Below are 26,127 nucleotides of genomic sequence, written 5' to 3' on the forward strand. Positions count from 1 at the left end.
TAGCAACCAATCAGATTCTAGCTTTCATTTATTTAGTACCTTCTACAAAATGACAGCTAGAATCTGATTGGTTGCTATAGGCAACATCCCCACTTTTTCAAACCCGCAGCTTAGTAAATCTAGCCCTTAGTGTCCTGGGCAAGAGAGAACACATGTGCATTATCATCTTGATGGGAATGATAATGGATGCCTTGTGTCGTCAGAGCATATTTGCCAACCCTCCCATATCCCACTTCACTTTCTAGTGAAGTAAGTGTGGCCTTGATGACCCAATTCACACATGTCACTTGAACCTCTCCTCCAGGATCACCCAGAGAGTAGGTCCAGAAAGTAGACAAGTAAGCTCCAGCGGAGGCATGCTTAACCTATTGTGGGGACATCCCTTGCCCTTAATAATATTAGACTGCCTCCCACCCTCTCTGGCCCCTGTCCATTCACAAAGTTCATTCATATTCATTTTGTATCATCATAAAACGGCATTGCTAGGATAGGTGAGCTCCCACCCCCTACCCTTCCCCTTCAAACATATTGTAAATGCATAGCTTACCTCTGTTGGATGCACATGGCTCCATCTTCCCAAACAAAACTGTGAAATAGGACAGTTCGAACAACGTGCTGGCAGTGAGGGACAGTTCAGCAAAATTGAAACTATCTCACTAGAATCTGAACAGTTGGCAGACTGCGCTCTTCTGTGTTCATAGCAATCAAATTTCCCCAATGAGCTCCGACATGTATTTATTAGCCCCCCACATTTTAAATCCTACATAGAATCAATAGCCCCGCATTACATTCAAACCACACCAGCAACAGCCAAATAATATTAATTCCCACCAAAAAACACACCTTTTCTCCAGTTGGGAAAGCGGGAATAATCAGGGACAAGCCCTTCACCCACCAGATCACTTCGATTTCTGATTTGAGAGGAGAAACAGATCTCTGACACGCAGCACATAGAGTAATGTAGGTGGTCCTGTGACAGGGCCCAGACACTAGAAGCACGTCTGAAGAATGAAAAAAATAAGCTGGCGACGGATGGCATCATAATAATTTGAGGGAGGAATGGCTCAGGGCCATTCTGTTGTTGTCACTCAGAGTACTGACAATGAGTCACTCCCCACATCTGAGCCGGTGTCCCCCTCAGCTTTGCACTTTGGGCAGTTGTACATGCAATACCACCCTAGTTACGGCCATGGTTCTATAATAATTATTGCATTTTTAAATACAATCAATTGACGTGTGTTTTTCTTACTAATTTGTGGACCAGGTCAGCTAAAGTGCCATGTCTCCTTTCTAAGGATGCTGTGGTAAAGTTCTTGTTAATTCACCCAGAACTGGGCAAACATTGCATAAATTGCCTGTTTTAAACCCAAGAATGGAGTACACAGTCTCAAGATACCTCTTTTGCCTGTTCCACCCTGTTGAACAGGTCACCTACAGTGCCAGGTGTATGTAATATATTAGGTAACCATCCCAAGCCCCATAACCGGGAGAACACCGTGTTGGTTGTCTGTCTAGGCCCCAGGAAAAGGGAATCTGCTGTATGGCAACTGTGCTTTATCTGTTGTACCATCTGAAACGGGTCACTTGTAGTGCCACCCTGCTATTAAACTGCTTTTGCCTGTTTTACCCACTGGAACAAGTCACCCACAGTGCCATCCGGGCTACAATAACCTTTGACTCTTAGTTTTCATGAATGAAGCCTTTTGTTTTAAAACAAACATCCAGTGAGCAGCAGTTCTGTGGGCAAAAACACTTTGTTAGTGAGAGAGGTCAAAGGGACATGGCCAGACTTGGCTCAAACTGACTAGAAGGCAACAGTAACTCAAATAACCATGCGTTACAACAGTGGTATGCAGAAGGTACTCTCTGAACGCACAGCACCTCGAATCTTAAAGACGGTGGAGTACAGCAGTAGAAGACCATATTGGGTTCCACTCCTGTCAGCTAAGAACCGGAAACTGAAGCTACAGTGAGTACAGGCTCACCAAACTGGACAGATGAAGATTGGAAATAGTCGCCTGGTCTGACGAATCTCTGCTTCAACATGGAGACAGTACGGTCAGATTTTGGCATAAGCAACATGAATCCAAGGAGCCATCCTGCCTTGTGGCAATGGTGCAGGCTGGTGGTGTAATGGTGTGGGAAATGTTTTCTTGGCACACATTAGACCTCTTAATACCAATTGGGCATTTTTTAAACAGCACAGACTACCTGATTATTGATATTGACCTCTGCATCCCTTTATGGTCACAGTAAACCCATCTTCTAATGGCTACTTACAACAGGGTAACGTGTCGTGTCACAGCACACGTCATCTCAAGCTGCTTCCATGACAATAAGTTCAGTGTACTTTAATGGCCTTCACAGTCATCAGATATCAATCCAATAGAGCACCTTTATGATGTGGTGGAACGGGAGATTTGCACCATGACTGTGCAGCTGACAAATTTGCAGCAACTGCATGATTATATCATGTCAACATGGACCAGAATCTCTAAGGAATGTTTACAGCACCTTGTCGAATCCATGCCATGAAGAAATCGGGATATTCTGGGGCAGAATGGGATCCTACACAGTACTAGAAAGGTGTACCTAATAAAGTGGCCACTGAGTGTGTATTTTTTTTTAAAGCTGTATGAACAAGCAGTGTAAAAGAATCACTCTATCCAGCACTCCCCATAGCGGAGCCCTGGGCGCTGCCCCATTCAGCTGGGCTTGTCATTCATCTCACTGCTCTGAATGAAAGCCATGGGCTGTGTGAAGCTGCATAAGTTGGTGTGACAGTATAGACCAAGAAGGGCTGCAATAAGGAGATTGCAGCCTACCTTTGTTCTTTACACGCCCCTCTGCACCCATTTTAAAGTAGTGATCAATAACATTCAGCATGCAGTTCCAGAACTAGCAGATCAGTGAAAACTGACCAAGAAATGTGGGAATTCTTTAAATGAACCTCTGGTGAATATATCGACAGGTAGAGAGGGCTGGTTTTCTGGCACACCGGACCGTTGCAGGTGATGATGGTGGTGATAAGGATTTTTTTTTTATTTTTTTTTTAAACGTCTGTTTTATTGATTTTCAAATAAAGTACAAAGTGTACAGACATCAAAGTTGTGTTGATCATGCACATAATGTACAAGACACACAAAACATGTTTAAGCAACAACATAATTAAGATTATTGCGACACAATGTTCCAAGGGAGTGACATCATTATGTCTCAACCAACGTCATTTAGAAATAGTAAAACACTGATGCCGTGGTCATATGTATAAATATACAGGTACAGCAAATCAAAACAATAGAAATAATCAAACTTCCAGTGAATGTTCCGGATAGCTATAAATGACAGATATTGAGGTATGTTAGTCCTGCAAAGTACACCGTATACCATCGGCTAGATCACATAAGTCCACATATCACCTCACAGAGGAGGGAGGGGGGGGGGGGGGGGGGACTTTTAGACTATCTGGTCCCAAATCTCAGGTGTACTCTAAAGTTGATGAGCATATATTGGTGAAAGCTGGGTTAGGTTATTGCGGGCTCTGCCGTCCCCTGCGCCCTATGTAGAAACCAGGTAGTGTTGTCAACAAGTTTCATAATGTCATTCATGCACAGCATTTAGAATTATCACAAAATTGAACAATGTCCCTCAGGCATGGAAATTTCCAAGACCCATAATAAATTTCTGACAACCTAACAAATGAGTTTTTTGTTTTTTTTTTGTTTTAAATTAAATTTACAGTTAACGGTTTCTGATATACTAAAGCAGCTCCTGCGGTTACTTCTGGTATTGCAGCCACTCCCTATTAAATTATTTGTATTAGGATAATTCTCCAACTATTTTATTGTTATCATGTGTCTTTTCAGACATAACTGTTTCAGAATCGCCTAGATCAGAATTAGGTGACTGTTAAACACTTTTTTTTTTATCAGTTCTTAGCCCTTTCACTCTGTCAAACAATACTTCAGTATGTCAATAACTTTGTTTGCTGATTTTTCAATTTGTGTTTGCACATTATCCAAAATATTTTTATCAAAGGACCCTGCACTTGGAAACTGCTTATCACAATGATTAGTCATATTCATACAGCCTTACACAAATCACTCAAAAAACACATTTTTGTTTTGTAGCCCCGCAGTTCTACAAACATATCTAAACCTATGGACAATCTATTTCTCATACTTCACTGAGGATTTATCCCCCGCAGTACATAAATTGCTCATTATATTTTATATTCATCTTTATTTTTTAAGAACTGGACCCTGCAGTACACAAGTCCAATTTTCTCAAGTTGAATGCATCCCGCAGTGCGCAATCAATCGCGAGTGGCCCCGCAGTTCCACTATCCATAAAGTCCATTAGGCCTTACCGTCTGAAAGATAGCCTCAATCTCAACACTGTACTCAGTGACTATGTAGATTTATTAACTCTTTATTTTATCTCTTAACTTCTCAACACTCATTAACACACACAAGAATATTGCCATACTGTGTGAAAATAGCAGAACAGCAGCAGTCATTTTGCTTGTGTTAGCGAATGTAATTACCATTTGTCCCAAATGTCTATTGTATGAGGTGCAGCTGAGATTTGTTTTGTAATCAGAATAATGTCTGAGTTAACTAGTTGGCAGCCCATGTTAATTAGCTTGGTCAACAGGTAATCTGAGAGGTAATGAGGTTAGAACTTCTAAATGATATGCAATGTGCCTCCACAGTAATATATTGGTTGAAATAGCATGGGGAAATGTATCAATATAAATGTAATTGTATCAAAAGGTATCACAGACTTATATTGTGTAATACTGCTGATATAATGTGTCAAAAGTCTTATTGTTTCCTGTAAGCGTGCAGTGTCATTCCTTGATGTGCTATTGTAACCCCATGTGTAGTGTATCCAGCCAAAACAGCGAATTGAGTCAAGCCATTCTATTGTATAATCAAGATAACAGGGACAGTATGTCTAGCAGCTAAAGTGTTGACTGGGAGACCCCTTCTGTAAGGGGAGGTTTGAAACATTTGACCCTATTTCCTGGGTATACAGAAAATAATATAGGGAGAGGAGAATGCCAGGGGAGCTATTCTGGTTTGGAGGATCCTGGTATACAAGACATCAGCGAAAAGGACTCTGGGCCAGGCATTGTGGTGCCGCTTGAGGAAACCCTACCATAAAAGGGTCGGGTTGAACCAGTATCCCAGGCTGGGGGGACACCCTAACTGTTTTGCTAAGCGGTAGTGGTAATTTTGAGGGAGGATAAGACCCTGAAAGAGAAAGAGATAATTACTTTGGAGTGCTGACTGCAAGAGGCTGCTGGAGGATACATGCTACCAATTACCCTGTAACTTGTGAATGTCTTGTGGTGTTGTGCTGTCGTAATAAAGTCTTATTTTGGATATATTCTGGTCTACCCGAATGAGTTGAATCCCACAGAGGGTAACTGCCATCCCAGCTAAGGGTGGTATCCTCACGATGGCAATAAAGAGAAAATTAACCAGAATGTCTGGACTGGGAGGTAGCCGGAAGGGAGAGCCTACCGCCATTCCCTGAATGTCCGAGTGCCAGGCTCAGCACGGCCAGTCTGGAGCCCTTTTTAGCTTTTGAGCACCCGCGGGAGTATTGAAAATGGGTGGGAATAGGTACACCTGCCTGAAGCACCACAGAATAGTAAAGGCTTCCGTGTAAGCTGCTCCCTGATCCCTGGACTGTTAACAGTATAGAGGGACTTGGAAGTTCAGACAGAATGCCATGAGGTCTATCTCTGGCCAGCCCCACTTCTGAACCAGAAGGGCAAAAACCTCCTCTTGGAGGGACCATGCCTCGGGGTGGACCTTGTTTCGACTGAGAAAATCAGCTTTCCAGTTTTACACTCCTGGGATGAAGATGGACGAGCTCACCAGAACGTGGCGCTCCACCCAAGACATGCTGTCTCCTGCATCGCCAAAGTGCTGCTTGTTCCCCCCCTAATGGTTTAGGTAAGCTACAGCTGTGGCATTGTCTGTTTGGATCCCGAGAGGTTTCCTGGTCATTAACTGCTGCCCCCTGGACCAGGGTTATGTGAACCGCCCCCAGTTCCAGCAGATTGACAGGCAGTGCTGCCTCCCGAGTAGACCAGATCCATAAAACTGGAGAGGACCAACAACTCCACCCCAGCTAGCTGGGCTGGCATCTTTGGTGACCAGAGTCCATGCCCATGTACAAAAGGACTGGCCGTTATCCAGATTGGCTCTGGTTAGCAACCTCAAAAGTGAAAGGCACACCACACTGGACAGGATAATGATCTGCTTGTCCAAATGTAGGGGGGATCCGGACCATTTCTGATGGATCTCTCTCTGAAGAGGTCAATAGTGGAACTGCACAAATACTTATACCATCGATCCCAGCAGCTTCATACAGCTGAGAAGAGATCTGTCTCCATGCCAGGAGACCTTGAAGGAGAATCTTGTCCTCTGGGATGTACACCCTCTGAGTAACCGTGTTGAAGGTGAGACCCTGAAAGTGCATCTGTTGTTGGGGACTGAGAGAGGACTTGCATAAGTTTAGTACCCAGCTGTGAGCTTCCAGAAAGCCACGTTAGCTAAACGTGTTGCAAGAGCATTGATGTGGATGGAGCCTTCAGTAATAGATCATCCAGATAGGGTACGATTGTGACCCCCTGGGGCCACAGACCTAGACCCGCCATGATGGCCATCATTTTGTTGAACACCAGCAGGGCTGTCGCCAAGCTGAAGTGCAGGGCCGTGAACTGAATATGGTGGCATTTTACTGCAAAGCGGAGGAGACATTGGTGTCCCACCCAAATGGGTATGTGTAAGTAAGCATCCTTGATGTCGATGGATGCAAGGCATTCGTATTGTTCCATACCTGCAATCACAGAGTGCAGAGATTACATCCAAAATCAAAGTAAGCGGACCTGTTTTTTGAGGGTCTGCATGTTCAGTTTGGGAACCAGGAAGAGGTTGGAGTAAAACCCCAAACCTCTATCTGGATGCAGAACTTGAACGATACCCTCGAGGAGAGCAGTTTTTTAATGGCTACCTGAAGTGCACACTTGAGCACATAAGAGGGCAGGGATGTGGTGAAGAACAGACACGCAGAAAACTGCATCAGGTGGATTACATGACCCCGAGTCACAATCCCCGCACCTGGGCATCTGTGGTTGATGACCGCCACTGGTTCTGGAAGCGGAGCAGACAGCCACCACCATGCCGTTGTGGCGAGTGATCGCATCATGCTGTGGTCTTGTCACTGGGCTTTGGAGGTCCACATCTACCTGAGCCCTGGCCTCTGTGATGTCCCCCTTCTTGAAGCAGAGGTCTGTTCATAGAGGGAGCCCTTCTGCCAAAGGTGCGAAAGGGCCTGTCACTGATTGGGGAGCAAACGAGCAACAAAGAGCTCCTGCCTCAGTGGCCAACTGAATGACATGTTGTACTACGGAGCTAAACAAAGTGAGGCAGTGAAACGGTTGGGATTCTAATGTGCATGTGGAGTTTGCGTCCGCTGACCAAGATCGCAATTACAAGCCCTGGAAGTCTGGAAGTAATTGACACTGCATTCAAGGATGCCTGTTCCACATTTTCTGAGGCCTCCTGAATATGTTCTGCTGATGTCAGTAAGTCCGCTCTTGACACATTGTCTTGGAGGCCCTTAGCCAATTGCTCTGCCCATAGCTCAATGTACTTGTTCACCCAGGCTGTAGACATGTTGAGTCTAAACAAACTACACGCCACTACATAAGAAATGTGACTTTCTTCTCCACTCTGCTTATCTGTAGGGTCACAGAGAGAAACCGTGCCCTGTGCTGGAATAGCCATGGTGGTGGTAAGCCGAGCTACTGGAGTATCAACCTTGGGAGTACCCGCCCACTTAGCAGACCTCTCTACTGGAATTAGATAGACATCTACCCGGCATTTGGAAAGGTTTGATGGGCTTCAGCCACTAATTCTAGCAGCTGAGGAAATGTTGGTTAAACAATCTGCTTCTTTTGTCTCTTGAAACAAGAGAAAGCAGAGGGGTCCCCAGCCTTAACCCCAGGCTCCGTGAACCCCAGAGTGTGTCTAATCCCCAGGATTAAATTATCCACACTATGTGCTGTGGAGGTGTTCTCTGGGCAATAGGCATCCTCCCTTTCAGACTCTAGGAGCAGCTCGCCATTTTCCGCAGAAAAACCGTCAGAATTGTTTACCAGAAGTACGCTGTGGCACTGTGAGCAGATGTTCTAAGGAGGAGGAAGCCCATGCTGAGTCTTGAGAAAATTCCACCAGGGATACTGCCAAGTCTATTTCAGCCTTTGAGGTTCCACTGACCAGAAGCAGAGGCTGTGGACTGCATGTGTGATACATTTAAAGAAGGAAGTTCACCTATCTCCGTGGATGGTGACATCACCCTTGCAAGTTTGACTATAGACCTCGCCTCCATGGCTGTCAGCAGTTGGGCGGGCACACGCTGATCACGGCACTTAGCTTTGCACGTTGCACACAGGGTGTCCGGGTTAGACTGTTCACAAGATGACTTTACATTACATTTCACACATGTATATTGCTGCACAGACTTTCCTGCTGGTCCCTTACCCTTGGAAGTCCCCTTTTAAGGCATGATGCTATAATAAATGGTGTCTGTGACAGGATGGACCACCTATGCCACCTTGTTTGTTGTTGCTGGAAACTGACTGGGCTTACTTTGCCATCGTTCCCTTTCGTTATCCCAAATGCGCCCTCTAGCCGCAGTAGGGGGGGTGGGTGGGCTTACAAATGCTGTCACCAATGGATTCCTTACCCGTATGCAGTACCAGGTTCCGTCTGGGTAACTGTCACTGCTAGAGTACCACTCACTATGGATCAGGGTTGCTGTGGATGGATCCCCCCTGTCCAATCACACTGCCCAGAGCTGCTGGGTAGCGGGCAGAGCAGTTGTGCTGGGAAGCTGAGTCCAGACCTCAGACAGCCGGAAACAGATTTGATTTTGAGTCTAATTTGTAGGTCACAGTGTTTTGAGCATGAAAGACATTTTCAAGCAGGCCTTTGAAGCAAGTGATGATTATTTGCAGTCACACTGATTGAAGGTACCAGTAATCTGGTCAGATAGAACAAGAATGATGATCCATTTCAGTGTACAAAGTCTCTCTTTTTGTACAGTTTGGAAACAGCCTGACAGCTTAAGCCAGCCCCTGAGGTCAGAGTTATTTTTAGTATCGGGATACAATATATGTTTCCCAAACATGAATTTACATGCAAGGCAAAGCTAACAATATTTACACTACTCTGTTATATGCTAAAACTTGATGCTTGCATTAAGGGAGATGCAGCCACGCCAGGCAGCCAGGCTCATGCTGGGTATACAGGCTAAACAGGTGTTTGTCACTTCACATAAAGACCAACTTAGCATTTCCTGCTATCAGCAAACAGACTTCCTCTAGCAAAGTTACAAACCTAAACAATGATACTTGCATACAAAACACATCCCAATGTAACACAGTAAGTGCATTTCAAATTATACATTGGTGCCTGCACCTCTGATTGAAATACAATCCTACAATAAATTATTTCTACATAATCCAGCTACAAATAAGTTATTTATAAGTGATCCAGTCAGTGTTGCACACTGATAGATAGATATGTGTGTGTATCTCCCCCTCACATCTTCCTTTATACAAAGAGTGCTCCACTAAACTGGCTCACACAGCATGTATGTAAAGTGAAAAGTAGAAATACGTCCCAGTGGTCCCTCATACCTGGATAAGCTCCTGACTGATCAGGATAATCCCCTAAAATCAGGACTATCCTGATGGAATTGGAGCAGGCGAGAGGTAAAGGTATGTTAGCTTGTTGACCATTGAAGACAAAAATACAAACAATCGCTGATTATTTTTATTTATAAAGTGCTTTAACAGAAGCATACATGAAAAATGCTTTTCAGATTTTTAACATTGAATTAACTATAGGGTGCTGAAAACTTAAGAAAAATAAATAAAACTTGAATTTATCTATAACTATATATAAATACACTGTATGTCCATGTATGTATTCTTCCCTCCTGGCTGGCCTGGGCCTATTTCTGTGGGGAGGCAGACCCATTGTTAATCCAGCCGTTTCTATAGAGAGCAATCGCCTGCTCGCTCCTCACCGCAGCTTAATGCTTGTTGTCTAGGGAAGGTGCCGGCAAGTCAGTCGGATCGGAAGGAGAGGCTTGACTGCTTCACTCCCGGCTGCTGAATATCAGTGCTATGTAACTGCTTGCTCGTTACAAGGGGATGGCACGCACAACCCGACTGCCAGCAATGGTTTGGGGCAAGTAAAGCAGACAGGCTGCTCACTCCTATGCATGGACCCAAAGTGAAAGAAGCCAACAGGCTGTTCACTCACTGGGTCTTTACATGACCCTTGTGCCGACACCCAGTAAAAGGAAGAAAAATAAATAAATAATAAAATGAAACATCCTATCTACAGTATACAAAACATGCCCCATCTCCTGGGCACTTAAAAACAGGCTGCTTCCAGAAAGGAGCAGCATAGTAGGGGAGTAGTATATTGTAAACAAGCTATAAGTGACTAAACTCCTACTCTACCTAATATAGCAAATGTCTTGCAGCCCCCCCCCCCAATTCCAGGGGACATAGCAGGAAACAGAATATAAGACAATCTGCAGCTCAACTGTTTATATTGCACGGTTTACATTCATTTCATAACCAGATACATTGTCCTTATATGCTTAGCACAGACACAATGGGACTTATTGTAGTTATAATTTAAACTGTATAACATCAGTCCATGAAATACATAAACTATTGTATTCAATGTTTGCCACTCATGGGCTCCAAATGGTTGATGCTTCCGCTTTAAACAGTTACAGTTGAATTATTACTGTTAGGACATTCCCCATGCTTTAATAGAATTTAGCAATTTAAATTGCACTGTGATGTTTCAGTCCATTGGGTATAGTTTGTGTGCAGGTATTACATGGCTTCTAAATTCCTAAGTAGTGAATGCTGTCTGTGCAGATGATGTGGAAGTATATTTCAGGGGTGACCTTTGTGGTGTTTCCGATTACCATATAATGAGTTGCATTATTTCAGCCTCGTTTGCAAAACTGAGGCCCATTCAACAAAAAAAAATCTTACAATGTACTAATTAAGCAACTGCACATTCTATGCAGTTTTTCAAAGACAAGTTTGGCTTTCTTTGGTAGTTCTTCGAATAGATAAACATGATATAAGATGTTCCAATTATTATTGTTATTATTGGACGGACAAATGTGTGGCGCAATATACAGCAGGGAGTTGCACCTTAGTACAAAAGTATACACCAAGCAGAGACTACTCAACTGGGATTGTAGATGAAAATGGAAGCACTAATACATGTACAAATCTCAAACAGCTGGTCACTAAAACATATTTGCATTGCTGTAAAATGTATTACTATTCTTTTTTAATGTCATGAATAAAAGAAAATCAACCGTTTTACCAACTATAAAAGACGACTAGAAATTAAAGTGCATGGATCGCGATCCCAAGCTTACAATACAGGGTGCCGCTAATATGATCGTGTGACCAGAGGAAAACAAAGAGCAACCTCTATTATTATGCGTTGGCAGTGGGGAGAAGGCACTGCCTGTATAATCATGAGCAGGGAGTGGGGCACAGGGAGCTGGCAATATTACATGTGTGACCAGTGGGTCACCAAGTGCTGCCTTTATTTTTTTCATGCATGGGCAGAATGGCACAGTGGCTGCCTGTACTATATATGGGAAGCAGAACACAAGGCCACTCTTCTAACAGACTGGCTGTTTCCTTATCTTTCTTTTTTGCACACTATTTTATTAGAAGTTCCCAACATAGAAACATATGTACATAAACAAACCATGAATAAAAGTTTACATGTTGAATCTTATGGACTACAATAACAAACTTTGCAAGATTTGTGTAATGTCACACTTATAAATAAACAAAATTTTGAACTAGTGTTCCATACTTGCATGTATGACTCATTTAATCATGGTCATTCATAAACCGTCAAGTAAATCCTAATCTGAGTGAAATCTTAAACCAAAATTAAAGACAGGCTCTACCAGATGATAATTCCAAACTCTACCACAACATTAGCTAAAAAGCTTTTTTTGTTGAAGATCCTTTGTGTATGCAACGTATATATGGTGAACAAGTATTGAAAAATGTACCTGTCAATTTTTCTTTGTTATTTGGAATAAGTATGACAACCTACTAACCACCATACTTAATTTTGGGATATTTGTTAATCAATTAAAGCAGTATTGCTTTATTAAAGGCAGTTTCTAACTTTAATTAAATAATTATGTTACCCATCAGGTAACATATGATGGTTCATTTCTATTGTATGGATATTCCAGATCCCCTATCACACGTTACAGTAAATGATATTTTAAGCATTGATATTATATATTTCTGTATAGTGTCCCAAAACTCTCGAACCTTTGGCCATACCCATAAACAATGTAAAAGTTGTGTAACATCTTACAATTCATTTCCTTGTATGAGCTAGACACCAATTATTTATCCTTCCTAATCTTTACTGCAGTTGTTCACAAGCCTTTTCTGAGGTACAACCAGAATATTTTTCAGATCACTCCATAGAGTGATTATGTGGATATACCCTGAACGAACTAGGTGGCTGTGTTGTAATACCTGTAGTGTCCTTTGTTGTTCTGCACAACTTCTACTGGATACAACTTTTAAAGGTGTTCGACGAAAGAAGATTATGTAAGTTTTCCCAAGTCATCTCTGGCCAGTGCGTGAATGGCATCTATCCGACCAACACTCCGGAATTACCAGGTGAATGTTCTCATTGTGATATTTCCTCACTGATGACAGCACTACAAACTAAATGGGTTTAAATATCAAATTATTATATATATATATATATATATATATATATATATATATATATATTTTTATCCTTTATTTGTTAGGCGCCACAAGATTTCCGCAGCGCCGTACACCATACAAACAGTACACTATACAGGGTGAAACAGTACAAAACAATAAACAAAAAATACCAGTACTTCAGAAACTCCAGGCTGGTTAATGCAATAAACACGGAGCAGAAGAACAGGTAGGGAGACGGGAGGGAAGAGGGCCCTGCTCATGTGAGCTTACATCCTAAGGGAGGGAAAACAGAACAGGCACAAGGGGAGAGAACGAGCGGAGGAGATGAGGGGGTTAAGTAGATGGTTGGTAGGCTTTAAGGAAAATGTGGGTTTTCAGTGCATGTTTGAAGGAGCACAGAGTAGGAGAGAGACGGATGGAACGAGGGAGGTCATTCCAGTGAAGGGGGGCTGCACGGGAAAAGTCTTGGATTCTGGAGTAGGAAGAGGTGATAAGAGTGGAGGAGAGGCGGCGATCATTGGCTGAGCGCAGGGAGTGGGCAGGAGTGTGAATGGAGAGTAGGTTAGAGATATAAGGGGCAGTAGAGTGGGAGAGAGCCTTATAGGTGGTGGTGAGGAGTTTGAAAAGGATTCTGTAGGGGAAGGGGAGCCAGTGTAAGGCGAGGCAGAGAGGGGAGGCAGAGGAGGAGCGGCGTGAGAGGAAGATGAGTCTTGCGGCCGCGTTGAGTATAGAGCGGAGGGGGGAGAGACTGGAGTCTCATTGTTGTGTTTGGGTTATTTATGAAATACGCTTTTACAAAAAAAAAAAAAAAGCATTAAACAAATGTATTGTGCTATAGTGATGGCTACTGTGCCATGGTAGTAGTCTGCAGTAAATGTGCTAAAAACAAAAAGAATAAAAAGGTACTAAAACTCATGGAACTTTATTTTTATTCTACAAAATGGCACAACAGCAGCAGTACTGTGTAATGCAAACAAAACACTAACAGTTAATATCAAGCAAATGTACTTAAATCACAAGCATTAATAATTTGGAAGCAATAGTTCTATAAATAGGTTTTATTTCTTTTCAAATGATCACACAGTCATTAGCATATTAATAACAGATATGTTTATTATTACATATCCATCAGTGCGGATTTCAATACCACTTGAAACATGCAAATTGCCTTCAGACGAACCAGGTTTCCAGTGCTTTTTTTTGTTTTTATATTTTTGTTTAATACACATAACTGCAAAGCCATTATAAATTACTGAGGAGGTATTTGGTAAAAAAAAACAAAAAAACAAATAAAAATAAAACCATTATTGCCCAAACCTTAAATTGTCCCTGGTAACAAGCAGGAACATTTATATTAGAATCCCTATATTATCAAGGGTTTATAACAATGTGAAACTTTATTTTAATGCTTTCAACTGCTCGTATGCTCAGCATATTCTATAAAACACAAACCTTAGCAGGTAGTTTACTTCAGTGATTGTTCACGAATCACATGATATGTCTTACATAACAATTTCTGAAAGGAAAGCAAACAAATCTGGAAGGGGACATCCTCCTCCCTATAATAATGGTTTACATAACTGCAATTGTAAGGAATGGGCACCAGCATGTTACCAGCCATGCCTCCTTTCAGCCCAGCTCGAGACTTGGCTTTCGTGTTCTTTTGCAGGACAGGCATAGCAACTGATGGTCAACAGTAACCGCAGAGCCCTGCAAGAGCGCGGAAAGCCTGATTGGTCCCTCAATTGGTGGGCCAGAGGTTGGCTAAAATGCCGATATACTCCAATATGGAGCAAACCAGCCATTAAAAACCCTGGAAATAATGGGTACGCCTACTAGGAATGTAAAACGGACATCAAAATATATTTTTAGTCTTCTCTTACAAGTACTTTGTTAAAGGAAATCTTTTCCGGCTTCTTACTACAAATAACCTTTCAACCTCCCTGTAATAAAAGCGTGACATAGTTGAGGTTGATAAAAGCCTGTGCATGGGGATGGGTATTACTTTCAGAAAACTAGATTTTGTGCCCATACACTAAAAACATGGCAGTAAAATAATTGAAGTAAGGCACTAAAAGAACAAAGCAATACCCAATAAAGTGTTCTAACAAATAATTTACAAGTTCACACAGTGCATACATATTTTATATGTCCGTTAAGTTAACGTTGCTTATCTTTAAAAATTGTAAGGCAATACAATACAAACAAAATGATGTATTCAAAACACGCGTAAAACCTTTGTTTTGTACTGTTAGTTTCTAATGCCTCTATATATTAAAACACAAATCAATATGGCTTGGCAAAACAAAATAAAAATGCATAGTTAAAAAACAAACAAGTTGACCTTTCACCTTGATGAATAGCTGTATAATATTTTGCAAAGCATAAAACAGGATCCCTCCTCCTGCATGTGCTTCTGCCGTAAGGCTGCTAAGAGCTGTAAAGTGAAGGCACTAGAGTTCAAGTGGTCACTTAGCTTCTTGCAAGTTGAATATGTAGTCTTCAAGAAGATGGAGACTGTGTAGGGATTTCTGTCCTCATTTTGAGATATACTTGTATGCTATCCACGCATGGTAGTTGCTTGAAACATCACCAGTGCATAAGCTGCAGTCCATCATAATCAACAGGCTCTCGTTGATATCCAAAGAATATACGTATACTGATTTGACACACACATATATATATATATATATATATATATATATACACACACATATACATACATATTCTATCCTTTTACTTGCATTACATAGTAATATAATTTGTCTTATCAGTCTTTCGGCAAACCTATAAAGGACTCTCACAGCATTCTTTCTGTGCCTAAGCATGGGGTAGTTGAAAAGCAAAGCAACCCTGTAGCCTGTGATATTGCGGTTGATGGAAATAGCAGCTTCTCTGAACCAGTCCGTCATGTGGAAGAGCAGCTTCATAAACGCAAACAGCGATATACGATGATTAGCTGGAAGACAGGAACCAAAGTAAAAATTGACTGCGAGACTAAACCTTAACAGCAAAATCAAACATTTCTGAGCTGTGCAAGTTTAATAATCCTGGTAATGGACTGAATATTGCAGAAAACACAAAGCCATAGTTAAACACAGTTAAAAGTATGAAAGCACAGTACACATTTATGTTCTCTTGTTTGTGGCAAGTTTCTCTAAAGGCTTGCAATTTATTTTTCTTATTGATATAATTAGAGGTAATTCGTCTATTGGTAATCGAACACTACTAGATGAATACTCTGTAGTACTATATATTGCATTAATTACGTGTAGATAAGTAATTTTTCTGTTGTAGCCTAAGTAAGAAGCAGACAGTGCTCCTTGATTGTAATGCCACTGAGTGTACATCTTGTGCTATGCATGCACTTCTGGACAACTGTTTGATGGTTAATGCTGCTATGCAATATGTGAGGAAGTTGTTTATCTGCAAGCCCAGATTCTGGATCTAAATGAGCAACACAGAGGTCTACTGACCACATGGCGTTTGGGACTGACTGAGCAGGAACCCTGTAGAAGAGGTGGGTAAATGCGAGAATAGGAGCCTAAAGTAGGTAGATGGGTTACATCTAGAGGAAGGGAAAGAGGGAAGAATGTGAAAGGCTATGCCCGATAAATATTAGTCCTCAATAAATATGACAAATTTACTAATATTAGGATTTCAGATGAGGAGTATCATTGCAGTACACTTCCACTGACAACCAGGGCAATGACTGTTTCTGTGAAGATCTGAATAAGAGTAGTGAAGGGTAAAACACATACTGGTAATAGCCTGGATGCTCTGGGTACAGCGTATAGTTTAAGAGGGGCTAGGAAGGAAGCAGCGGTCACATGTTACTATTCTACAACAAGACAACAATGTGTAATTATGCCTACACAAGATTAGCATCTGGCCCAGATGTGCCAAAGGGACTAAATTTATTAATGGATGGGCTACTACTATTTTAGATTTATGGACACCCGCATATATGGGTTAGTTCCATATGTCCTAAAAAAACCAAGAACAAACAAACAAAATCAAACTGCAGACACATGAGCCTGACTTGTGTCATGAGTATATTATTCTGAGTGATGTGACACTGCACATTTTTTAGAAATAATTTGAAAACATTATCAGACTGGTTTCATAAATGAGTCATTATATGAGGATGTAAGTTTCAAACTGGATGTTGCTTGTTCAATTTGTGTGATACATTTGGATTTTCGGAAAACATTTAATACTGTTCCACACAATAGCCTGGTACATAAGTGGAGAGTACCAGGTCTAGGGGAACAAGTATGTATATGGATAGATGACTGGTAAAAAGAGAAAGGGTAAAAGTTAAATTAAATAAATTCAGAATGGACTGATGTTACTAGTGATGAACCAAAGGGATTAGTATCAGACAGTCTCAGACCTTTTTGTATATTTTTATTAATGACCGTAGATGGCACAGAAAGTAAAGTGTCTATATTTTTAAGATGACACTGAGCTATGTGGGGTTAACACAGAACAGGATAATAAATTGCTACATACATATATACTTATACAAAATGGGTTCAGTAACCACCACATGGTGGATTAAATGTAAAGTAGAAAAATGGAGAGTTATTCACCCAGGTGTGATAATAACTATGCTACTTAACAAGTACATTAATACAATTGGGGACAATGGAGATGAATATGCACTTATGAATACTAAATAAAGAGAAAGCCAAATAGCCAGGTAACAGCTGGAAAATCCTAGCATGCATTAAAAGATGGGCTAATGTATGCGATTAAAACATTGTATAAGGCACTAGTTACACTGCATCTTCAATATGTGGTAGTTTTCAGCACCACAACTGAGGACATCGGAGAACCAGAGGAAGTTTCGAGACGAGCAAACAAAAAATAAAAGGTATCAGCACTTATAAATTTACAAAAAACTCAATGGACACAGTGTATTTTAAGTTAGGTTTTACTAATGCTGTACACCGACTGCCAACTGGATGGACTCGATGCAACTGTCAACAAGTTACAGAGCAAGTACTGAATCTCTACAAGTCTTATATTGAAGCAAATAGTAACAGAGTTCTTACCTGGCTTTTCCAGAACCAGTTTTTGTTGGTTTTCGGAAGGACTGGTTTGTCGATCTAGTAGACATAGTTCTTGGGGACACACGGACAAAGTTTGAAGGTGGCGTTTTGGGTATTTTCTTCAGTAAATGAGACACCCATTTTTTCTGTTCATCCTGAGTGTACGCCAGCAATAGCATATCTCTAGCAGATGTCACATCATAACTCACTGACAAAACAAAACATTAATTGTAAAACTTTAACCCTATAGACAATAGATAAATAATAAAACCAAGCGCTAATTGTTAAATCCTCAATCAGAGGAATAAAGAACAACTTAAAAATATACACTGTAAACAAAACCACTGTTTACACCATAGATGGGGTATACGCAGCTACTCAACACAAGTTGTTGTGATTCAACTTCATAACAATTGAAAACAAAATAAAAAAAAGAGAAGTGCAAGTATATCCTCTCTAGAGTAAAATACCACCAGAAAACTATATTGACATATTACTCAATACAATATCATTAAAAACATAAAATAAATTAAGTTCACATGCCAATAAATAGGACCAGTTTGATTATGATTAGTTGCATTCAAAAAAATGATCACCTATAGTGCACTTAAAGGAAAAAATTATATCCAGTGGCAATAATCTGTGAACGGACTTCTGGATTAATATAATGTTATATAAAATCGAAGGACCATTCACGCTTGCTGCAGATCACAGTCACTTGGATATCCACTTAATCTGTGCGCCACTAACAGAAGTAATCACCATCAATCCATCTGACTCATGTAGTTCTATTAGCGGTTTCCACATTCTGCCCATTGAAACCGCATAACAAGTCTTTTTATTCCACAGTCTAGTAAACATAAGTTTGTCCACCGTGATCTTACCCTCCTTTGGGCACAATACCAAGCGGTACTCGTCTAGAGTGGTGATCAGGTCCTCATAACGATTGAAATATTCAGCATATCACATCCAGTAAAAAAGTTCACCTTAGGTCCTATCCATATTGTTTGACAGGGAATGCAATATACCAGACGCATTTTTCCACTGTAATAGCATGGTTTCCTCAGAGATTTGTTCAGAGATAATGGACAATGGATATAATTTTTTCCACTATAGGTGATCCTCTTTTGAATACAACTTATAATCGGTCTGGTCCTATTTATTGGCATGTGAATGGAATATATTTTATTTTATATGTTTTGTGTTTTTAATGATATTGTATTGTGTAATAAATTTTAAACATAAATGTCAATATAGTTTTCTGGTGGTATTTTACTCTAGAGAGGATATACTTGCGTTTCTTTTTTTTCATCTTGTTTTCAACACAGTAATTGCCTGAGTTAGGAGATAAATTTAAGACACAGTTTAAGGGAATTTTTGTTAAGACTTTTTAAACAAAGGAGTCTTTTGTACATGTTCAGATAAGAATGGACACGACTGCAAGAAATATGCCACTTACAGGTGAGTGACTCTTCAATGAGCCGTTTCCCACTAGTGGAGCCATCTCTTTATTTTAAATCATCAGACAGAGAATTATAGCATTTCTTTCAAACATATGAACTTTCCCTTTTAACTGTATGATACTCTCAATTTGATATTTTCTAAAGCATAAATGAACTAGTCCTGTTAGTGGGGACAACTGGTGTCTCTGCTTTTCCATCTTAAAACTACAGAACTTAGATACTATCTGTAGATACCTCCATCGCACAAATGCCCCAAAGACAGATTTAGACTCAGACTAACAAACAGAAAGTTGAAAAGACAAGTTACACTTGAACGGCAGAATAGATCACGCATGGATGGAAACGTAATTCAGCCACAAGTTACGTCTCTGCACTGACCTTTGCAGGGAGCTATGAGTTCCTCCTTTTTATCCAAGTGGTCTTTATGGCACTTAACATGGCACCTTCGGCATTCCAGTGCTGGAGGCGGTTTGAAAACATGCCATAACGGTTTAGAACAAGCTTCACAATTTGCTGGGAAGTGATAAAGTGTAGGGATGAACTCGTGTCCCTTGTGGTTGAGGAAACTTGTTTTCTCCATCTGCTGCACTGGTTCCAATTCCAGGTCTTTCCTACATTCTGCTTCATTGGCATAAAGTATCTGACAGAATGGAAACATTGAGTGTGACTTTACAGTGCCATGAACAGGTCAGACAACCATCCCATGGTCTTTCAGAGACATTTATGGGTCAACAACATGTAAAAGATAGGCAAACGTAAACTACTTACCTGGAATATTTTAGGAATCTCTTCAGTATTTGCTCGGTAAACATCTCCTTGTGTAACAGGTCGTACATGGTAAAGCTTGCTGAAAACAGAAAAAAAAAAAAGTGTAATGAGATAAATAAATTAAAATTTAGATCTTTGCAATTGATACTCGGTGGTAAATATAAAATAAGAGCAAAGTACAGCATACACTAACATCAGCTGCTTATTTTACATACAAGGGTTATGTGGGGTAAGTTATTTAAAGGATTTGTGGGTTTCTATTCTGTTAAAACCTGCCTTGTGGATTGCTAAACCTCAAGGGTAACATAGTGATCAGCAATGAAACCTAAGGCTGGGTACACACTACAGAAAACTTCTACCGATGCAACATTTTTAACAATTTTACTAACTGCAAAAAAAAAAAAAGGAAAAAAATCCCAGAACAGCATGGCATTCTCCACGATTTTACCTTTAGATCTGTGCTCTTTATCTGTAATAACCATCGGTTGAAAAGATTGTGACTCTTCACACTCCATAGAGATCTATGGACACTGCTGTGAGTGCATACACACTGCAGAATTGGAACGACATCGCTCCAATGTTGAATGAGAATTTTAGTCCGGTTTATAAATCAAATGAAACAAAGGATGAGCTTTGGAACGATAACTGTTCATCGTTGCAGCATACAAACTAATGCAAAATCAGGCCAAACGGTCACTTAGCGCTTAATCGGCCTAATAATTGGCTGAAAACACTGTAGTGTGTACCCAGCCTAACTTAATACATATTTAGTCTTTCAGCCTTTAACTATTAAAATATACCCTTATATTAAAAATAAAGGATTCACTACTCAACTTTTCCCTCCATCAGAAGGAGTAAGAAAACAACCTACTGTCAAGAAATAATCTCCTACTCGACCACTATGTTCTGTCAATGACCTTCGCTTGTCCTCATCACCTACCACCACCTCACACTCCCACCTTCAGGACTCTTCCTGTATTGCTCCCCACAGTCCCTGCCCCACCCAAACTTCCAAACGCTCCGTTATGTCAAAAGTTTGACCGTCTCTATTGCCTCATCCTTTTTGCAATGTTACCTTTGTTCTAGTTGTGTCTTCTTGCTTTCTCTATAGTCTCTTGTACTGATATTTACTAATTCTACGGTTTCTCTAGTCCCTTACTTAGGTCTATTGTTTGTTGAATTTGCGGCACTACAGATTCAGTGGAGCCGTATAAATAAATTATGATGATTATTAGATATTGAGATTTATTCTGAAGATCCCAAAGAGAAGGGCACAGAGTAATTTTCTCATGTCAAAGTCTAGGATAATGGATGCAACAGATAAGAAAAGTTGCTCATCATGATGATAAACACACTATGATGTTTTAGTACATTTGAAAATTTGTACTCTTATGTCATAGTTTTTCATTGATATCCAAAGTAAATCAATACTTACTCTATGTCTAGTACCATGGATGGGTTGGACTGTTCTTTATTCTGCTCATCATTGTAAAATAGTATCTTCTTACTGCTCACCACAACATACTTTATTGAAGAGGGAAAAGAAGTTAATCTGTATCTAAATATATGCTATAGAGTAGAAACATTATTAATAATGGTGCTGGCATAGAAAGACAATTAACATTGCCTGAATACAAAGCGCAACTTGGCATTTTGGTTTAAACAGCTCAGGGTTTTCATCAATCAAAAATATTGCTCCTTCTAAATAGCAGTGTGTGAGTACTGTAGTTTGCCACCTAAGTATTAACATGCCTAGAGTTAACCTGCATGAACACTACTACCTTTTAGGCAACTCTGTTTTCCAATTATATGTATTGAGATACAAAAATGGTAACAACCTCCACTCTGAGCCACACTCCTCATTTCAGCTGTGCTCTCCTCCAATTAGAATGTAAGCTCTCATGATCATGGCCCTCCCTAGCCTGTGTTTTCATGCTTGCATTTATTTAATCTGCTTTATATGTCCCTGTTTTATGTATATCCTGTTTTCCCCACTGTCTAGCACTGTGGTACATTACAACCCATAACAATAATAGATAAATGTTACATTTGTTATAGGTGGACAGCTACTCTGAGACCACTGATCTCTAAGGAATAAAATCCTATACCGCACACAAACCTGATTTACCAAACCACATGATGGAAGGGGGTAAGAGAAAATAAAACCAGTTTTTTTTCCCCCTGACCCCGCTGTGTTAAATACTTTGCCACTGTATTGGTGACTACTTAAAGATCAGAGCTCTCTATGTGAAAAAGACAGAAGAGAGACTTGTATGCACACGCCCTTAATATCAGCAATGGAAATGTTTCACTCTTGCCTTGTCTTCCAGAAAGCAGACTCCTATTGCATAGAGTGAACTGAATTACTTAAAATTAACTGTTGAAATGGTTTCAATGGATTTTGCATGTCAAAAAAAACCCCTCAAAAACACAAAAATATCTTTCCCCCCAAAAACAGTAAAAGAGGATTTTTATAAATCCGTTTCTCTGATTCCATCTGGGGTCACTGGTACCATGGGGTTGTGTGAGTGGAGTGAAGTTTGGCACTTAACTAGTTAACCCGTTAATTTATCATGCTGATAAACCCCTCCCCTCTGCAACCCCCCTTTAGCCTCTTCAGTCCAAGTATAAAGCCCCAAGGAAGGGGAGTCAAACAACCAGAGACCAAACAGCCGTAGAGCAGAAGGGAGTGAATGCAGTGTCCCCCAGATGGAATGAGAGAAAGGGATTTATCGTAACTATAAAAATCCTTTTTTCTCTTTCATCTTATCTATGGGACACTGCTACCATAGGGATGTTCTAAAGCAGCCCCCTTAAGGGAGGGACCGCTCTGACAGCCCGGCACGTAGAACACTACGGCCAAAACTGGAGTGTGCACAACTATGGAATGAAGACAAGCCACCATTACTGCAATTATTTTTGTAAACACCCTTGGTGTTGTTGAGAGGCCAAATAGGAGAGCTCTGAACTGGTAGTGAGAAGGTCCCACTGTGAATCTGAGGAGGGCCTGATGTGTCTTCCAGATATGTACGTGGAGATAGGCGTCTTTGAGGTCTATTGATGCCATGAACTGGTTTGCTTCCAGTCCATTGATAACCGACCTTAGGGATTCCATTCGCAAATTATGCTGTCCAATTCAGGCCCGATTAGTACTCCACCTGAATAAGGGAGAGATTCCAGAGATTTCTTTGATTCGGTGTCTGTGTCCCAGGGCCTCAGCCATAGGATCCTCCTGGCCACAACTACCGTTGCAGAGATAAAGGAGGAGATAAAGGAGGAGATGGAGGCTGTGTTTCGGGAAGCCTCATATAAGTATCCTGAAGCCTCCTTGAAATGTAGGGCAAGGAGAAGCAAGTCTGAATCTTGCAGACTCATTGCCAACTGGTCAGCCCATGTTACCATAGCAAAGGGCAACCCATGCAGATGAAAATATGGGTTTAAATGATGTGCCTGCCGCAATATAGATTGACTTTAAGAAAGCCTCTATCATACGGTCAGTGGGATCTTGCAGGGTGGCTGTCCCTGGAACAGGGAGTGTGGTGTGGCGATCTAAGCGTGCCACTGGCACATCGACAATTGGGACCTGGTCCCAACAGTTCAGGTCATCTTCCTTTAAGGGGTATAGAGCCAGGTACTTTTGTGGAATAACGAACCTGCAAGCAAGTTAATTCCAAGATGCTTCTGTGATTTCTTTCAGCTCCACTGATGGAGGAAAGCGTATCGCCCGTCTCCTGACCTTTTTAAAGATACTCTGATCTGTAGCTCGTTTCTCTCCTAGGTCTAGAAGACCTAATGCCTGCCGGACTGCTACCACCAGGTCGTCAATCTCCTGATATCTGGAAGATTCCTCTGGGTCCATAACCTGTGCGGAATCAGAATCCTCTATCAGTTTGCCCTACTCTTCTGAGGATCTCTCGGAATCAGAGAGGGTCAGAAGGGGGTTAGCAGGTCTGTGTAGCTTTTTTTTCAATGTCTTGACGCATCCAAGAACGGTTTAACCAATCTAGGCCTCTGACCAAGGATGAAGACAAAGCCAGTTCTCCTGTAAGAGGGGCTTCAAAGGAGAGTACGGCTGGATCCCCCGCCTGTCCTAAGACAACGGACTCTGATGCACGTGGTCCTGTCTGAAACAAGGGGGTCTATTGTTCCAGAGGTTGAAGGGAGTACTGCAGCAACTGCCGTAATCTCTGCCGGTTTAGAAAACATTTGTACCAATGTGGCAACTCCCTACGCCAGGGCAGCAGCCCATGCTGGCATTTCCATTATTGGTGGTGCGTTCGATTGTGCCTGCGCTACTATGGGAACCCCACCACAGTCAGTACAAAGCGCCCCCGGGTCCTGCGGTTCAATGGGTAATTTAATTTTACACTTAGAACAAGTATAATATTTTGCACAAGGTGCTTTACCCTTGTCAGACATTTTATAAGGAACAGAGTCACAGCAATAAATTGTAATACAGGCAATTACACAAGAAATAGACAGAAGACACTAACTATTCCATAACACTAGTCAAAAGACAGTATCCCTGTAAAGACTATGTATGTCAGGCAAAAGAAATATCTATGCAAGTAGTATACTATATATTGTGCTATTTGCAATAATTACATTTTCTAATACACCCCTATTTATAATATAGTGAATATAGAAAATATTTCAGTGGTACTTAGACTTCCATAAGGCTAAGATGTCTGGAGCAGGAGAGGTCTGTCAGCAGCTCTGCTCGTTCTCCTCAGAAGTAGCTGCTGCCTTTTTCCCCAGGCAGTTCTTGGTGCCCTGGGAGAGTCCAAAGTTTCTCAGCAGGTAGGGGAGCTCCATTATCCTAGCTCTGCCCATTCTGCACTTGCTCCTCTTTAAATAGTAGTGCCAGCAATGGCGATTTACTGCTTCTTCCTAAGCAGTAATTGCCAATCCTTATAACTGTGGCCGCTATAGGTAAAGACCAAGTCCCCCACCCCTCTTCTGAGGAGGGGGGACTTGGTATAGTCCAGGAATGGCAGCCTCCGACACTATTGATTACCGTCGCTCTCTACCACTCGTGGTAGCGCCGGTAATCAGGTAATGATCAGTGTGACAGTGGCTTATATAAGCCACCTGTCAGCACTGAGAAAGAAGATGATGATAAAATTTCTATGCTGTCAGCGAGAGCCGTCCAGCTCTGTCTGACAGCTGCTCCTTTCCCTGAACAAGTGTGCTCTGTGTGATAGGACAGAGCACACTTCTGTATAGAATAAAATAAAAAATGAAAATTAAGTTAAAGTATTTTAACTAAAAAAAAATATACTACCTAGCATAAGTAAGCCCAACTTCCTTGGGCCTCAACTAAAACCGAAGAGGCTACAGGGGGTTGCAGAGGGGAGGGGTTTGTCACCATGATACATTAACAAGTTATCTAGTTAAGTGCCAAACTCCACTCCCATCACACTACCCCATGATAGCAGTGTCCCCCAGATAAGATGAAAGCGAAAAGGGATTTCAGTGCACGGTTGATGCTTTAATGTGGGTTTCCAACAGAATGTGCGTGTACAGAAGAATACAAAGTTCTGCATTAGAAAAAGCAAAAGACTGGAAAGATTTCATAGAAACCAAAGCGCTGTGTTTTTATGTTAGTCCATGCATGAAAATCAGATAAATAGCGCATAGATGGGAACAAGCCTTTATAGATCATGAGATCTCTTTCATACTCCTTAGTAACACTTAATATAACTGCAGTTCTAAAAATCATGGTTAGAGATGTCATCTCAGTGTTTGTTATAGACAGCTATGTATTACAAGTGATATATATCCAAAGCTGTCATTGCAGCCCCCATGCCGTTAGACAGTCATAAAACGCCTCTTTATTTTGTCCTTAACAATACATTTTTGCATATGCAGTTATGGGGTCTCTTTGTTGGAAACTCATTTTGCAGAAGGTATCATAAAGCAGAAATAGAAAATAACTGCTGCTGCTCAGAAATAATGTCACATCAACATGATCATGAATCATCTACTC

General features: G+C 41.1%; 1 protein-coding gene across 1 annotated transcript in view; it reads right to left on the reverse strand.

Annotated features, from left to right (window-relative positions):
• Positions 1 to 13,893: 13,893 nt before the first annotated feature.
• Positions 13,894 to 26,127, reverse strand: part of ROCK1 (Rho associated coiled-coil containing protein kinase 1) — a 92,153-nt gene continuing 79,919 nt past the window's right edge. The window contains exons 29-33 of the mRNA XM_075213392.1: positions 21,574 to 21,662; positions 20,139 to 20,217; positions 19,749 to 20,010; positions 17,911 to 18,115; positions 13,894 to 15,809 (exon numbers count right to left, since the gene is read on the reverse strand). Coding sequence (XP_075069493.1) covers positions 15,806 to 15,809; positions 17,911 to 18,115; positions 19,749 to 20,010; positions 20,139 to 20,217; positions 21,574 to 21,662 — 639 coding nt within the window. The 3' untranslated portion in view covers positions 13,894 to 15,805. The remainder of the gene's footprint in view (positions 15,810 to 17,910; positions 18,116 to 19,748; positions 20,011 to 20,138; positions 20,218 to 21,573; positions 21,663 to 26,127) is intronic.

Source organism: Mixophyes fleayi, chromosome 5 (assembly GCF_038048845.1).
Source record: "Mixophyes fleayi isolate aMixFle1 chromosome 5, aMixFle1.hap1, whole genome shotgun sequence".
Taxonomy (NCBI): domain Eukaryota; kingdom Metazoa; phylum Chordata; class Amphibia; order Anura; family Limnodynastidae; genus Mixophyes; species Mixophyes fleayi.